The sequence below is a fragment of the Seriola aureovittata genome, chromosome 18, assembly GCF_021018895.1.
Source record: "Seriola aureovittata isolate HTS-2021-v1 ecotype China chromosome 18, ASM2101889v1, whole genome shotgun sequence".
NCBI classification, from domain to species: domain Eukaryota; kingdom Metazoa; phylum Chordata; class Actinopteri; order Carangiformes; family Carangidae; genus Seriola; species Seriola aureovittata.
In genome coordinates, this window is record NC_079381.1 from 19,466,351 (window position 1) to 19,482,304 (window position 15,954).

Below are 15,954 nucleotides of genomic sequence, written 5' to 3' on the forward strand. Positions count from 1 at the left end.
ATTATGAAAAAAAATCATATTATAACTTGTAAAATATATAAATGAACCAACATTTTTAATAACTGAAGAGATTAATATAACTCAAGCTATTACTATGGAATGTCACCGGTCATATTCATAATAACCAAATATTATTGAATATTATAGATATTTTATTTCACAATGCCCTTATTCAAAAAGTCTGCTTTTATAACATAATGCATTTCATGACAAGTTTTGTTTCGTACTATTTCATGCACTATGAAAAATAAGATGTGTCATGAAATAAAAGCTGTTATGAAATGTTATTCATCCTTCTTATTATGAAAATAAGAATTTGAAATAAAATGACTCTTGGAAGAGATAAATAGATCAATCTAGTTATCCACCCATTCATATATCTGAACTAAAACGAGGACTAAAACTCTTATGTAATGTTTAAGATGGTAGTACCTGGAAATATGTTGTTCATTGGCGATTAATCTGTTGCGCTTATATTGTGAAAAGTGAATGCCCAAACCGGAAACAATCATTTGTAGTTATTCTAGCGGGTTTAACACCAGTGTAATGTTCCCTTCAGAACCACTCGTAAAACCCGATTTCCCCAATACAAAACTGCAGAAGTCACTGTTTTAAAAAAAAATAAGCCAGTAGAGTGTATAAAGAAACGTTAGTTAGTTATGATCACAAAAGCATTGTTATAACAACACATCACTCATTTGTATGTCTTCAGTGTTATTTTAATGGCTGTTTTATACATAAACGAACCGTCAGGAAACTTTTTGACAGCTTTTACCTTCTGATTTTCGTCCGTCGGGGAACGATGCTCTATGATCTACAACGTGATTGGATTGTAAAAGTATTCGTCTCTCCTACCCGTCATTCGATTGGTCAACAAAAGAATTTGACCTTCTGTACTCCGCATCTGATTGGTTTATGGTCGTGTCACTTTCCCTGCGTTTCCGAAGCACCGCCTCCGAGCAAAAATCTAGTGTGCGGCTTTCACTGACTGTGACACAGGAACGTCCTTCCCTACTGCCGCCTTGGATGCCCCACGGTATGTACCTGTGTAAGGGATTATGTTATTAGTTGTGTCGCTGGTGTGCTGTAAGCAGAGCTGCCGACGCCTCTGAGGTGTCAATTCAAAGCCTTACAGCTTGTGTCCGGTTGACCGGGTGATGCTGTGATGTGAAGTGTCAGATCGGGCTGAGCTAGGCTAGCTAAGTGTGCCAGCTAACGTTAGCATGCTCGCCTGTGATGGTTGTTTCCTGCTTGCTTGTGTTGATTTTGGCTTGTTCATAACAACAATTTGGAAAACTGAGTTCAGACCTACTCTGTATTTTAGGTAAAAGTTGAAAAAGTGGTGGCAGGGTGGACTCACGACCTTTGACTAACTGCCTAGCTCGCTATTCACCTTTTTATAGTCAAGTCTGTTAACTAGCAGCTTCTGCATCATCAATAATTTTGAATGAATTCTCATTTTGCATATAAGTCGATGTTTTATTGAATTAGACAGTGTAGCTCCAAAGAGAGATGAAAAGTCAGCCAGTCTGTCACGCTGAAACCGCACCTGCTGTTTGTCATGTAGCGTAGGTGTAAGGCAGGCTGGATGGCAGGCTGGATAACTGGCTGCATACCAGACAGTGTAGATAGGTAGTTAGCTGGCACGATGTCAAGTTGCGCTGCTGCTTAACAGTTAATGCGAGCTTGATCTTCCCAGTCTAAACCATGAACCTTTGCAAGTTAATTCTATGCTTGGATTTTGCCCTGGAATCAACAGCACTTTTGTACTACCTATTGTTGCTGTGTCTTTGTCATTGCAGGGCCTGTGCAGTTTAATGCAGCTATAAAGAGAGGATGCCTGTGCACTCGGTTAATTTCCAAAACTAATGTCTCATCTATTGTAGGGTAATAAAACTGCATCCACCCACTGGACTAGTGTGGAGCACAAGGTCAGGAGTGAATGAGGACAGACACGGTTCATCAGCAAGCCCTGAGCTGGCTGATCTCAGAGCAGAGAGGAAACTTCATTTAGGGTGAATGTGAGGGAGCTCTGGGGAATTGCGGCCTGAAGGCATTTCGATTTCTGAGATGTCAGTCAAACGAGCAGACGGGATGTCCATCGCCCAGGCTTTGGCCATGACTGTAGCGGAGATACCGGTCTTTCTCTATTCCACATTTGGGCAGGTAAATCGCTTTGCATTTACAGTTAAGTTTTGCATGTTTATACAGAACCATCCTTTGCAGACTTGTGAAATGAAAAATAAGTTACAATAGCTAAATTGATGTCTGTGATGACAGCGCTTGTTTGCCTCTCCTCCTTTCAGTCCATATTTTCTCAGCTAAAGCTCACCCCAAACTTGAAGAAGGTGCTCTTTGCCACAGCACTGGGCAGTGTAGCTCTGGCTCTCACCGCTCATCAGCTCAAAAGGCGGGGGAGAAAAAGGAAGCAGGCAACACAAGGGAAGGAGGGCCAGAAGACAGTGGGAATACCTGAGGCGCTGATGAAGACAGGAAGACCCTCTTCGTTGAAAAGAGGTGTGAATGTCTTTATGTTGGAAATTTTGAAGTGCTGACATTGCTTTGTGGGTTATAGCATGTCTCAGCATCTACTTAGATAAATCCAGAAAAGAGAACGCTTTTATTTTTTTTCTTTACAGGGCCATTTACTGGACGACAGATGATGAGTCCGAGCACCAGGAGCAATGACACCATGAGTGGAATTTCTTCGCTGGCTCCCAGTAAACACTCAAGTTCTTCACACAGCCTGGCATCAGTTAGTTTCATACTCGTAGCTTTTCAGTTTTTGTCTTGTTTATGTGCATTTTCTCTTATTCCTCTTCATATCATTTTTCATATTTTATATTTATTTTGTGTCTTTGGCACAGATGCGGGTACCAAACTCCCCCAATCAGTCTGCCAATCCATCCACCCCCTGGGAAGCAGAGCCTGTGGTGGAAGAGTCAGGGGCAGTAGAGGATGCTAATGCAGAGAATCTGTATTTAATGGGTAGGTATTTACTACTATTCAGGATTTTATAAAAAAAAAAATGACATAAGCTGTGTGTGAAATATGAAGTATATTGTGTGAAACAACAAGATGAGCTCTACTTTTCCTTTGCCTTGAATAGTTTTTAATCAGAAATAACATGGGTCATGAAACAAAACTCTCTGTTTTGGTGTCAATAAAGTGAGTAAAAGGGAGAGTATTCACATTGCTGTTGATTTTGAAGACTTATATCATGTAAAAGTTACTTTTCTATGTCTTTTTTTTTATCATTTTATGGTCAAATTAAGGTACAAGCTACCCATAATAATAATACCGTATTTCCCATGTTAGGTAAAGGCAGCTGATTTGATGCTGTAGTGACTGTTGTAGTGTAGAACAAATGAAGAAATATCGGATTTAATCAGGTGAATGCTGGACTTGTTGACCCAGGGTGCTGTTGTTGGACATTAGGATCATCCTGCATGAACTATTTGAATTCTGTCATTCTCTGGACTTTTCACTTAAAGAGCATTAAGCAGCAGTATTTTTGATAAAGTAATATCTGCTCCAGCACTAAAGCCAATAAGAAAGAACACCAGTGGCTGCAGTTCTGTGCGTAAGTAGACAGTCTGGTTAAGTCTCAGTGCTCTTTTTCTTGCTAGGGATGGAGCTGTTTGAGGAGGCTCTGCGAAAGTGGGAGCAGGCCCTGAATATTCGCCATCACTCCCGCTCGACCTCCAGCAACAACAGCCTCGCTCTGCAGGGGGCAACTTGTGGAGACTTTCCCATGGTAACCATAAAACAGTAATTACCAGCCCTGTTTATGGCTGGTTTACTTTCCAGTTCAAGTTCAGTATGGTGGTGGAATTTCACCTACTGTAAGTGAGATGTTGTTGGTTTGGTCGTAGGCAATACAGTGCCAATGCAGTATAATTGTTAATCCTTGATTTATTTTTTAGTTTTATTACATAATAAGTAACTTTGGGCTTGTTAAATGCTTTTCCTCTTGATTATAGGTTGAAACCCGTAATAAAGTGTTTGCTGAGAAGTTAGAGACACTGCTGCACAGGGCATACCACCTACAAGAGGATTTTGGCAGCAGTATCCCGACAGACAGCGTGCTGGCAGACTTTGGTGAGACTTCTGTTGAGCTTCTATGTGACCTTTTTTAACAGAGGGTAGAAATCTTATTAATCAAAGAGAAGAGCATGAGAGCATATGTTTTATATCTCTTATATCACAGTTTGTGTTGTCCCTTTGTTAGAGAGTGAAGGAACTCTTATCTTGCCTCAAGTTGAGAGTTTCCATAGACTGCAAGACGATGATGTGACTACTGTTACCTCTGACGACTCCTTCTTCTCGGCTGCAGAGGTGAGTTCCTCTCCTCTGTTCACTAAGGACTGATGGAAAACCAGATTACATTAGGGCAGTCACAGACTTAGCCCCCTCTAGTGTTTGTATCAAGTACACATTCAAATACACTCTTGAGTCTTGCAGATCCAATCATGTCTGCTGCTTTTTCTGCAAATAACATATGTAGATTGTGTAATGAGGTCTTTGTGTTTTGTCTGTGCAGCTGTTTGATGCCATGGCTTTAGAAGAAGTCTACCAGCCACTTAGGCCAGCAGCTCTTTATGAAGAAGCCTTGTCTCAGGTCCGGGAAGCCAAAGTGGCCTATAGGTCCCTGAGGTAACTGTGAAATTCAGCGTCTTCACCTAAATACTTAAAGCTGTGATGACTATGCACAATGTCAAAGGAGTCACTCTTAGTGACACTTGCACATCACCTCATTATTTTGGTTTTGGTTCACCCTCGCTGCTCTCATCAGCATCATTTCCAGATGTAGCAGGCAGCTATTGAACAAAAAAAGTTCTGATAAACCTACTGTGCACCAAACGATAGACAAGGTTTGTGACTCGCTGGCAAACATAGTGGAGCATTTAGCAGCTAAAAGGAGAGTGAATAAATGCTTATGTTGCCCTGTGTCTGCTGTATGTGTAAAAAAGCAGCTGTTCGCCATATCAACTTTGACTTTCATGTCTGTCTCTTTTTACCAGGACTGAATTACTTGAATGTTATGGTGATCAAGACTTCCTTGCCAAACTTCACTGTGTGAGACAAGCATTCCAGGTTTGTTTCAGCTCATAAGACTTAGATCATAGATCATTTTCTTTGTTTGCATAATAACCCCCCACCCTGTTTTATATTATGATTTTGAAGCCATTGTTTTATGTTTCAAAACTTCCATTGTTTACACTGTCTTGGGAATTTCTTCTCCTCCACTTTTATGGTGCATTACAACACAACCAACTGTTATCACCTGCACATCTTTGTGCAGACAATAGAAGAGCTAGTTCATCAAACATTGCTCTACAGCACTACTAGTGGTCAGAAGATGACAGATGGCGTTTAATGAAAATCACATGAGCTGGGTTGTAAACTCTTGTAAAAACACTTGAGAGCTGTGAAGCTGAAAGTAAATTAAGCTGAACAGAACTAAAAAAAACAAAATTAAGCTCATACAGCTCAGAGATTTTCATGCTCTTTTGGCTGATGTCCTCTGGCAGGAAGGCTGTCTTGGTTAAAATAAATTGTAATAATTGCATATGATTGCCAATCTTCTAAATGGTTAGCATTGAATCACATAGTGCAGTTGCTAAATATTGCAGTGCAGTGAGAGCAAGGTAAGACAATAGATATGATGCAAGTTAAAAAAAAAAAAGGTTTATTTTAGGTAAATCTGTCATGATGAATTTCAGGAAGGCATTGTACTTCAGGTGGAACCAGGTCATGGATCAAGATGGATCTCTTTGTCTTTTCTTTCTTTTTGCTGGAATCATCATCTCTGCCCTCATACAGTGTGTGTATCGAGACACTAGTAGAAACACACAGCACACAAACCTGAGACAGAAATATGCTGCCTTGATGCAGGTGCAGCCATAAGAGCAACAGGCAGCGAGTCAGGTTTCTTTGCTTAGGCGACATCCAGACAAAAGCTACTGGGTTAGTGAGGATGAAGACAGCAGCTGCAGTCAGGAGAGGTGACTCATGGTGTTCCTTACACTTAAAAATGTATGATACTACAGGGGTTTCTCTGCACAACTTTTGCACAGCTGGAGCTGAAGGGAACATTCACATCTGTTGTGTTTATCTGCTTGTGTGACTCTTTTTGGTACATGAGAGTAATTGTACTCTGCTTTGCTTTCCGTACAACATGACACTTTGTTGTCTATGCTTGAAAATTATTCTGCACTGTGACAAAATCAGGTGCCTACTATATAACTTGACCATATTATTACAGAAATCACTGTAGAAAAAAGACTGATGAGGTTTTTTCCTTTCAGGTCCTGTTGCTAGATGAAACTCATCGCACATTTTTCATGGAGACCGGGAAGCAAATGATTACAGGGTTAATGGTAAAGGCAAACAAGGTAAGAAAAATACTCATTTGGATCCACTGTTGTTAACTTGTGTCATTTGGATAAACAGGACAAGGTTCTGCTTCTGTGGACATATTTGCACAGCTTTAAATAATTAGTTCCTGTGTGTTTTTTGTTGTTGTTATTTTTTGCTTTAACTCAGAGTCCCAAAGCCTTCCTAGAGAGCTACGAGGACATGCTGCTTTACACTCAGAGAGAGGAAACGTGGCCCATCACTAAGATGGAGCTGGAGGGCCGAGGGGTGAGTAATGCTGTCATTCACGTCATGTTACTGAATCTCCTCTTCATTTTGTTTTTCAGCATGCTCCCCTTAACAAACACACAGGGTCGCATATATCAGGCGATAAAACATGGTCAGTCTTTAAGACGACTGACTAAATGCCATTTCACTTTTCATGCTGACAGTATTGCTGGGAACGTCTGTGTTTATTGATTGATTCATGGATATTCAGGCAGTTTACATGAACCTGAGAAACCCTGTGACTACCCTGAATTAAACTGAAGCGCGCCCAATGGTCAGGTTACAACAGTCCATCTTTATATGAATGATTCGTTCACTCTGTATGCATCAGATCTCTAAATATAGTAGGAAAGTGAATGTAATCTTTGAGAAAATGTGATCACTGTCATATTTAACACACTGTTGGGGCTCACTCGTCATGACCTCTGCAGGTGGTGTGTATGAACTTTTTCGACGTAGTGTTGGACTTCATCCTGATGGATGCGTTTGAGGACCTGGAGAGCCCTCCCTCCTCTGTGGTGGCTGTGTTGAGGAATCGCTGGCTCTCTGACAGCTTCAAAGAGACGGTTAATTTTCACTCACATGATCACGCACACAAACTCCATAATTATACCACTGATGAGTGAGTTATAACTTATCCCAATAACACAGCTGTGTTTTTCTGTTAGGCTCTGGCGACTGCTTGCTGGTCTGTCCTAAAAGCAAAGAGGCGTCTGCTCATGGTGAGTTTGAGCCAGTTTGAAAACTGATTGCATTTAGTTTTTCAAAGTACAATATCTTTGGTTTTGACAGCTGTTTCTTTACTGTCCATAGGTTCCTGATGGTTTTATCTCCCACTTCTACGCCATATCAGAACATGTGAGCCCAGTTTTAGCGTTTGGGTTTTTGGGACCCAGGCAGCACCTAAGTGAAGTTTGCACCATCTTCAAGGTGAGAGCATGTTGTGTGTTGTCATCACAAACAAAGCATTCATTATTTACATTTAGTTATCAGAGCAGAGCAACAGTGGAAGGCCTGTGGAAACAGCTGTTTAAGGCTTGCAGTTCTCTCGCTCCTTTCTCTCTCCTTTTTGTTGACTGTCCCTGACGTGTTCTGTCTATCGACCTCCTCCGCTCTGTTTCATCACAGCCCGGCACTTACACACAAACAGCAATGGCAGTCAGTCAGTCGGAGTGTGTCATTGGTGTTGCAAGCATCGGTTATATGCAGGGGATGCAGATGTGAAACTATGGCAGGGCAAATTCAATTTAATATTGATTTGAAACTAGAAATGTTAAGAATAATGATAATAAGTTAATACATTAATGGTAAAACAAGCCATGTGGAAAAGGCATAAGCTATCAGTGATTGCTCTGAACATCCCAAGTGGAGGTCAACCTTCAGCAGTGCTGGATCCTCCACTTCCCATAATGCAACTCAATAGCATCTTTTGCATCTTTCTTCACATCATATGGGATGGTTGGTAGAGATGAGACAGATTCCCATGTTTACAGCTTTCACGTCACAGGACAGCTCAGAACAGTTGTACAATTACAGAGTTGAGCGAGGGTTAAAAATACTGTGCACTGGCAATATAACGTACATTTAGGTTTAATCATCTTGAACAAAGAAATTTCAGTTGCTTATAATTCTGATAACTCGGATATGACATGAATGTGGCATCAGGCTTCCTCTGTGTTAAGACTCCATACTGCCAGTTTGTAACCCAGGCTTTCTGTAATAAATTTGTAGTCTCCAAGCCAAGATGAAATAAGCCTGATGACATTACTAGGGTTAGTTTTTTCAAACGTGACTAAGACCTTGTACAACTGTTTGCACAGGCTGAGTAGGACTAAACATAAAGAGCAAGCTAACCTTCATGTGTAAAATCAGTGGACTACACCTTTAAAGTCTAAGTTAAACTCACTGTGTTATACTGTATATCAGTTTCTGTCATTCATTTCTCTCCTCTCCTCTGCAGCAACAAATTGTGCAGTACCTTAAGGATATGTTTGATCATGACAAGGTCCGCTTCACCTCTGCTCAGTGCTTGGCTGAGGACATCCTGAACCTATCCCACCGCCGGAGCGAGATTTTACTGGGGTATCTGGGAATTGATAGCCTTCTGGAGCTCAACGGTGCCCTGCCCAGAGACACGGAGGGCTCCTCAGGGCCCAACTAAAATGACTAGCGTCACTAAAGACTTCATGGGGGCTTGTGCAGGCCAAATGCAATGGGCTAACCAGTAGGGAACGGCAAGGAGTCACAGCTCGACACTAACTCTGTACCCGCATTAAGACTGCATTGCATCGTGCTCCCGTGATATACTGTGAACCAGAATTAATCATTCATTCATCTGTGTTCATCAAACACAACTACTGTAAGAGGATATATTTTCACTAGATCTAAAGTATCACTGGTACTAATGGGGGAGACTGGCTGGATCATGTGATTCTACCTCTCCCTTGTTATCCGCTGCTGTGTTGTGTATCGACGATGCCTACTGTGGTCGTGTAATCTCAGACGTGTGAGGACCCGTCTCTGCCTTGTTGGATTACAAGGATACTTCTTAAAAACACACCTGACAGAAGCGCTCCCAACACACGAAGACTGGGCCTTCTACACTACTACTCCACATGGAGCGAGTGTCTTCAGAGGACAAGTGGTTGTATTGTAACCTTCCATTCATCCGAGTGGTGAAGTCAGATGGGGATATCATAGTCTTCATTATTATGTGAAAAGAAATGGCGTGAGTCTGTTGATATTTTATGTTTTATATTAAAGGGGCAAGGATATTTGTTAAATCCATGATAATTCCTGACAACCTTGGCCAGCTGAAGATTTATGCTGCGTGACAAAGGACGTAATGAATTTGTCTCCTCACTGATGAAACGTAAATCCTCTTTAATTTGAAGAAGTATTTATTCCAGTTTGGTCTAATCAAGCAGGCTAACGTGACATATCAAAGAGACTGTATTAAATGCAAAAAGACATCATGTAAAATTAGTGTAGGGTGCTAACATGTTAATCATATAGAAATAAGATTATGCCTGAGCTATATCCCGACCCCACACCGTCCGTCTCATATAGTCTTCTCAGCCAGAGTGGACATAGCAGTGATCCAGCTAAGGTGCATATGGTCGAGTTTTACTTTCTCTGAGCCACAGTGATCACTCAGATTTTACCTCGCGATAAATAACAAGAATATAGTCCATTTTTAAATGGCACCGAGGTGCAAAGAACTGCAAATAACACAAAGTATGAAAATGTCTGTTTTGATAGGATTATTGCCAGTTTAGAGGGTGTAACAGAAATCAGATATCTTGAACAATGTCTGCTCTCAGGGAGTAAGGTGAAATCAATATTAGGTGATGCATTATGTTTTTCAAATTCTTACTGTTAATCAGTTTATTAATTGGTTGAGCCACTTGAATTGCCTTCAGATATTTGGGCCAAATTTGTACAATTACTTTAGTTTGATTCAAACAAATACAAAATAAATAAAATAGTGAAATTGTTAAAGGCAAAAGTATCTAAACGTAAGTTACATGGACATGAAATCTGTGTTGTCAATGTTGTTTGGAACAGAAGTACTCAGTGAGTGTGATTGTTATTCAACTCTTGGGGGTTACTTGCTGTAAATGAGTATAAATTAGTGGATTAGAAAGAAAATCTGCTCGTTTCTCAATAGGTCTTATTTTTCACAACAGACATTTGTCATAGAAGGAAAAGCACAAGTGTTAACCAATAACATTTTCGAAGGTTACTTAATATATTTCCTCAAGTATTGTACTTCAATACAACTTTGAGGTAATTGTATTTTATTTGAGTTTTTTCCCTTTCATTCTACTTCATACTTCTACTTTTTTACTCCACTACATTTATTTGGCAGCTATAGGTATTTACTAGTGACTTGGCAGTGTGAAAATTTTAATCCGAAACTTGTGATCTGCCTCTGAAATATAACTCACTGTTCAGTGCACAAAATGTTCTTCTAATGAAATCATTTTAGTCCTTTAAGTCTTATTTTCTTGAAAGAAATCGAACAGTGCTCTAATATTCCAACATATTTTCAATGCAGTTTCAAGGATTTTTTAAAACAGGTTCATTTTTAATATTTTGTGCAGCAACCTGCCTCATTCTGCCTGGTTACAGACTCCCTTTTTACTTGTTTTAAGAAAATATCAGTACTGCTGATCAGTGATAATAATATAATATAATCAAGGGTATGTGTAATACAAAACCATTAAAGGAGCCCTTTTCCTGCATAATCACTACTTTTACTTACATTTTACTTTAGTTTTTGTATGTTGCATTTAAATTGTGGTATTGCTACTTTTATTTCAGTAAAGGAGTAATTCTTCCACAGTTGCATGACAGTGTGACAGCGAGTCAGCACGCACAACGCCAGGACCCTGAAACTGAAGCAGCTAAATTGAACTCGGCTATCATTGATTTTATTATTTACACCTGTGCTTTTCCTCCTGTGTCAAAAGGCCAATGCTCACGGCTGTAACAAAGTGCAGACAGTGAATACAATCTAACACCCTCAGAGACTTTGTAAAAAAAAAAAAAAAAAAAGTCAGCCTCAGTGTGATAATTGATCAGAAACACATTTCATCACTTTCATCACTTTACACTGCGATGTGTCGCTTGCTTTCCTCCAAAGCCATTTTAAAATTGACCCGACTGAGTAAAACAGTGCCATCTACAGTATTAGTCATAGCAAAGATGTTGTTTTTGTTTCTGATTCCATGACTACCTGTAATGAAGAAGCGGCATTGTACAGTCAGACTGAAACTTACACAAGTGCACTGAAGATAACCCCTGAGTTCTCTTTGTTTTCCCAATACTGTGAGCTTGTTGGAGCAGAGAGACACTGAAGGGGCGCTAAGATGCCAAGTTAATAAGAGTTTTCCTCCGCGATCCTAACATGGATAACTCTACTACTGTAAAGGTAGATTTGTGTTATGCAAACTGTAGCTTATTTTTGTTTAGGAAACTGTCAAAAACTAAATTATCATAATGAAATATGATGGGAAAAAAAGATTAATTATAAATGGCAGTAGAAGCACAGTGTGTATGTTTGTGGTTGCCTACAAGATTTCTTGTCTGATCATTCTGTGTTTCATAGTTCTTAGGGAATAGTTTATCATACAAATTAAGAGAATTCAGCTCTTTTGTCATTCATAATCATTTAAATGTAAAATGGTCTTGATGTGAATCCTGCTCTTGTTGCAACACGCCTCTGACAGTCAGAGCTCTTACATGCTGCAATGCAGTACCTGTGTCAAGAGTCTGCATTGTTGGGTTATTTCTGTTTCTGTCAAACATGGACCAGAACATCCAACTGTAAATAGTCTTTACAGAAAATAATTTAGTTCCTTGTTCTGGCAGATGTGCAGCTTTGTGTTTTTAAGCATTTTGCACTTTATTAGAAAAACAGAAAGATACAGGAATGTCCCACAACTCTTATATAAACTATTGAATTATTACATCATAGAACAGACATACTATTGATAACATAGAACATACATGCTGTATAGTAAAAAAACTATATTTCCCAGAAAACTATATTATAGAAAGTGTTTATTCAGGTTACTGTCATATGTTTTTGATTTAGTCTCCATGCTGAATGTTCTCCAATTTTAACTTTTGACTGCGTGTGGTCCAATCCCTGATGAACTGCTTTAAAAACCATTTCCTCACTTGTTTTAGTCCTGTTATTGTAGAGTATCAGCAGTATGTATCATGCAGGTAAAAATGCAATTATGGAAAAATGCTCATGTTATTAAGATATGTAGTCTTGTGATCTTTAAAAGATTGGTCTGCTTTTTTCCGTGCAACAAGAGTAGATGATCAGAGATTTATTCCTCCAGCAGCCTTTGCATGTTAACAGTGTAAATGCATCGATCAATGTATTCCTGCAACATTTAGAACCAGGCTCAGCCCTAGTTATTGTTATTTTTAGGTTTAAAAATCCCATTTAGAAATAAACTGAAGAAAGTGTTTAGGAACTTATAATCATTTGAAAGTCAAAATGCAGGCATGGACTCTCCTTCTTAGCATACATTTAATGGATTATAGAGTTTTACAAGGATTTCAGATGGCCAAAATATGGAATGTCATTTTTTTTGTTTGTTTGTTTGAAAGTCACTGCTGTACATTACAAGTGTCCTATTCATGCCTTTTGTCTTTTCTATTGTTAAATTACAATGCCAGCACAAACTGTAAATCGATTTTGATTCTCCATATTAAATGTTATTTTTTGTTACTAAACAATATGTTTATTATGCTATTTCCCAACAGATGATGGTTCGTTGTATTTCTTGTTCCACCCATAGACTGTATAGAAAAATGGATGTCGACTCTGGGTCTGGAAAATCAAGCCAATGCGGAAGTGTCTTAAACTTGCATTCTATCGAATGATCATGTCCTGACTCTCCATACAACACACCACTATTCCCTGTTAAGAAATCAGCACCCTCTACTGGATGGAGGATGGTACAAGATCTACAGGCAGTGAATAAAGCTGTGGTACCTAGGGCACCAACAGTGCCAGATCCACATACACTATTAAATGAGCTGAAACCAGAAAATAAATATTTCACTGTCTGTGACATCAGTCATGCTTTTTTCTCTATTCCCGTTCATAAAGACAGCCAGTTTTGGTTTGCATTTACCTACAAAATGAAAAGATACACTTATAACTGCATTCCCCAGGGATATTGTGAAAGTCCAACAATATTCTCTCAGATTATGTCTGCAAATTTAGCAAAATTTCAACCTCCAATAGGAAGCCAGATTTTGTTATATGTTGATGATATTCTTTTGGCCTCAACCACAAAACAAGCATGTCAAGAGGACTCATTAGCTTTGCTAAAGTTTCTAGCTGAACAAGGACATAAAGTAAGTAAAAAGAAACTACAGCTTTGTAAAGAGACAGTAAAATATTTAGGTTATTGTCTATCAGCAGAGGGTCGCCACTTAGATGAAGAGAGAAAAACAGCTATTTTACAAGCACCAAAACCTCAAACCAAGCGCCAGATGATGTCATTTCTGGGCATGATACATTTTTGCAGGAGTTGGATCGTCAATTATGCAATAATAACCTCCCCATTGTCAGCCCTAATCTATGACACGGCCCTAGCTGCATCAGACCTCATTCAGTGGACAAGAAGCAGAACAAGCTTTTACACAAATAAAACAGCTTCTGGTCTCTGCTCTGCACCTGTCCTCCCAACTCCCACCGGCCTTCCAACAGCTGGCAAGTGTTTTTATTATGTGACATACCATCTGTTTTACTTGTGGTATAGTGTGAATCTTTATTTCAATTGTATTGTTTGTTTCAGGCTTTCAATTTGCTGACCAAGAAGTCCTCAACCACCAGCTCAGCCTCTGTCCCTCCTCTCCCCACCACCCTCACAACCACTTTCTCTGCTGCTACAGCTCCTGCTGGGTCACAAACCATCACCCCAGCCCTACCTGAGCAGTCTTTTTGTGAAACGCTTCAGGTGTGCCAAAAAGAGACCTGAATTTACACCAGGTGTGGAGAGCACGACACGTTGTTCCTTGGCATCTTCAGGATCCCCAGCCCAGTGATCAGGCACCAGGTCAGAGTCAGAGAAGTGTAGTCGTGAGGAATAAGGCAGCGAATTACCGGAGAAAAGGTGGACTTATTAGCCAACTCAGTGACGCTAACTTGGGTAAACTAATCGATAGCATTAAGCTAATATCTACACGTCATTATGTATTAACTGCTGACTGCATTTTCAGATGAGCTTGTTCAGATACTTCTCTAAGAAGAGAAAGACAACAGATGAAGAAGACGCTAGTCAGGTAGCATCATAAGCCTTTTACTGACTCGTAAATGATGATGGTTAGGTAAAAAATAGTATTTTAATGTTCACACTTGTAATCAGATGTGATGTGAGTGTAAACTATATAACGCTGTTACCGTTACGTTACTCACACTTTTAATGTAATCTTATTAGACAAGTAACATGAGACAGGGAGGAGTTGTTAAACAAAGTGGACCAAAGGTGTTTATTTTTCTTGACATTGTATATGGCTGAGATATATATTGTAGTAATATTTTAAAGTAATGACTCAATCATTCTGGTTATTCTAGTCATGAATCTATTGTCAAAATATGCCAGGCACTGGCCGTCTGCCTGATGACAGGACAAAATTGAATCGGTACTGTTGATCAGCCACACAGGATCATGAAATGAGATTCTGTACGCCTGTTTATTTTTATTATGAACATGACAAATTTTCCATCCAAAGTCATCAGTCTGTTCCTCTATCAGCTGCCACAGAGTCCAATTTTGGAGTCAGGTACATAGTGAATATAGATGTATAACTACAGATTCTGTGCAACTGATGATTGCCATCTTCTGGACAGTGGCTGATATGGCCGACTCACATGCACGTTTCAAATAGAAGCAAAACGGCAAGAAAGTGAACATTAATATTAAAGTTTGGATTTGTGGAATTAGCATAAAGAGACTTTACAGTAAAGATCTCAAATTTAGTAAATGTGCAAGAGAAGTTGAAAAAAAAAATTGCAAACAAAGTGGATTTAAGGGAAACAAAACTGAAATTCAATGTGAATTTTAAAGTTAAATTTTAAATCTACAAGCTCATATATGTCATATGTTGTTAATATAAAATTTATATGTTAGATGTTTCTGGTAACTCCAGCTGACAAATAAATCTAGTGGAGTAAAAGGTACAATATATTTCTCTGAATTGTAGTGTATTTAAGTAAATACTCAGTTATATTCCACCATTTAACTAAATTCTAAAGCAGAAATATGAGTGAATGACATTACAGACAGATGCATCACAGATTTAAATGTTTTAACTGTTAAGGATTATCTATTTTAAGCTAATTAATTCAACATAATATTAAAAATTAATTCAAATTGAATTGAAGTCTAAGAATAAAGTGCATGTTTATTAGTCAAAGTCCATCACGTCCATTGAGCAGGGTTCTGATTTACAGACGGTCTGTCAGACTGGTTTGCACGTGAGGACAACTTGTGCCCAGATACAACCTGTTGACTAAACCCTCCCCAACTCCTCCAGTCTTTCATTTCCCATGCAGCCTAGTATCCCTGTCACACTGCAAGACAGACACAAGCAGGTGTGAGGTTGACATTTTCATCGATTCGTGGCTCAGGAGTCAGGAAAACCAGATTTTTTTTTTTAGATGAAACATGCAGAAATCTTGAAAATGAAAGTAGCAGATAAGCCCATAAGTATTTGTTTTTCAGGGGGAATAAAGGTAGAGATGGTGGTGCTCACGCTTGTTATTTATCT

At 39.2% G+C, this 15,954-nt stretch overlaps 1 protein-coding gene across 2 annotated transcripts; it reads left to right on the forward strand.

Moving 5' to 3' along the window:
* Positions 1-33: 33 nt before the first annotated feature.
* Positions 34-12,935, forward strand: miga2 (mitoguardin 2). 2 transcript variants are annotated; one of them, XM_056403363.1, is made up of 16 exons: positions 34-1,036; positions 1,803-2,166; positions 2,307-2,517; positions 2,640-2,755; positions 2,868-2,988; positions 3,630-3,757; positions 3,984-4,101; positions 4,232-4,338; positions 4,544-4,656; positions 5,025-5,097; positions 6,312-6,398; positions 6,550-6,648; positions 7,080-7,214; positions 7,317-7,370; positions 7,462-7,578; positions 8,609-12,935. In XM_056403363.1, exons 2-16 carry the CDS (start codon positions 2,071-2,073, stop codon positions 8,807-8,809), a joined length of 1,776 nt encoding a protein of 591 aa, XP_056259338.1. In that variant the 5' UTR covers positions 34-1,036; positions 1,803-2,070; the 3' UTR covers positions 8,810-12,935. The 2 variants fall into 2 exon arrangements, with proteins under 2 accessions (XP_056259338.1, XP_056259337.1); XM_056403362.1 differs by having other exon boundaries at positions 1,887-2,166.
* Positions 12,936-15,954: the final 3,019 nt, after the last annotated feature.

Bases quoted from the DNA above. Each gene is read 5' to 3' on its own strand.
- miga2 (XM_056403363.1), top strand. From the start codon at position 2,071: ATGTCAGTCAAACGAGCAGACGGGATGTCCATCGCCCAGGCTTTGGCC. The intron at 2,167-2,306 runs GTAAATCGCTTT...TCCTCCTTTCAG, and splicing joins TCTATTCCACATTTGGGCAG to TCCATATTTTCTCAGCTAAA. The intron at 7,215-7,316 runs GTTAATTTTCAC...TTTTTCTGTTAG, and splicing joins CTGACAGCTTCAAAGAGACG to GCTCTGGCGACTGCTTGCTG.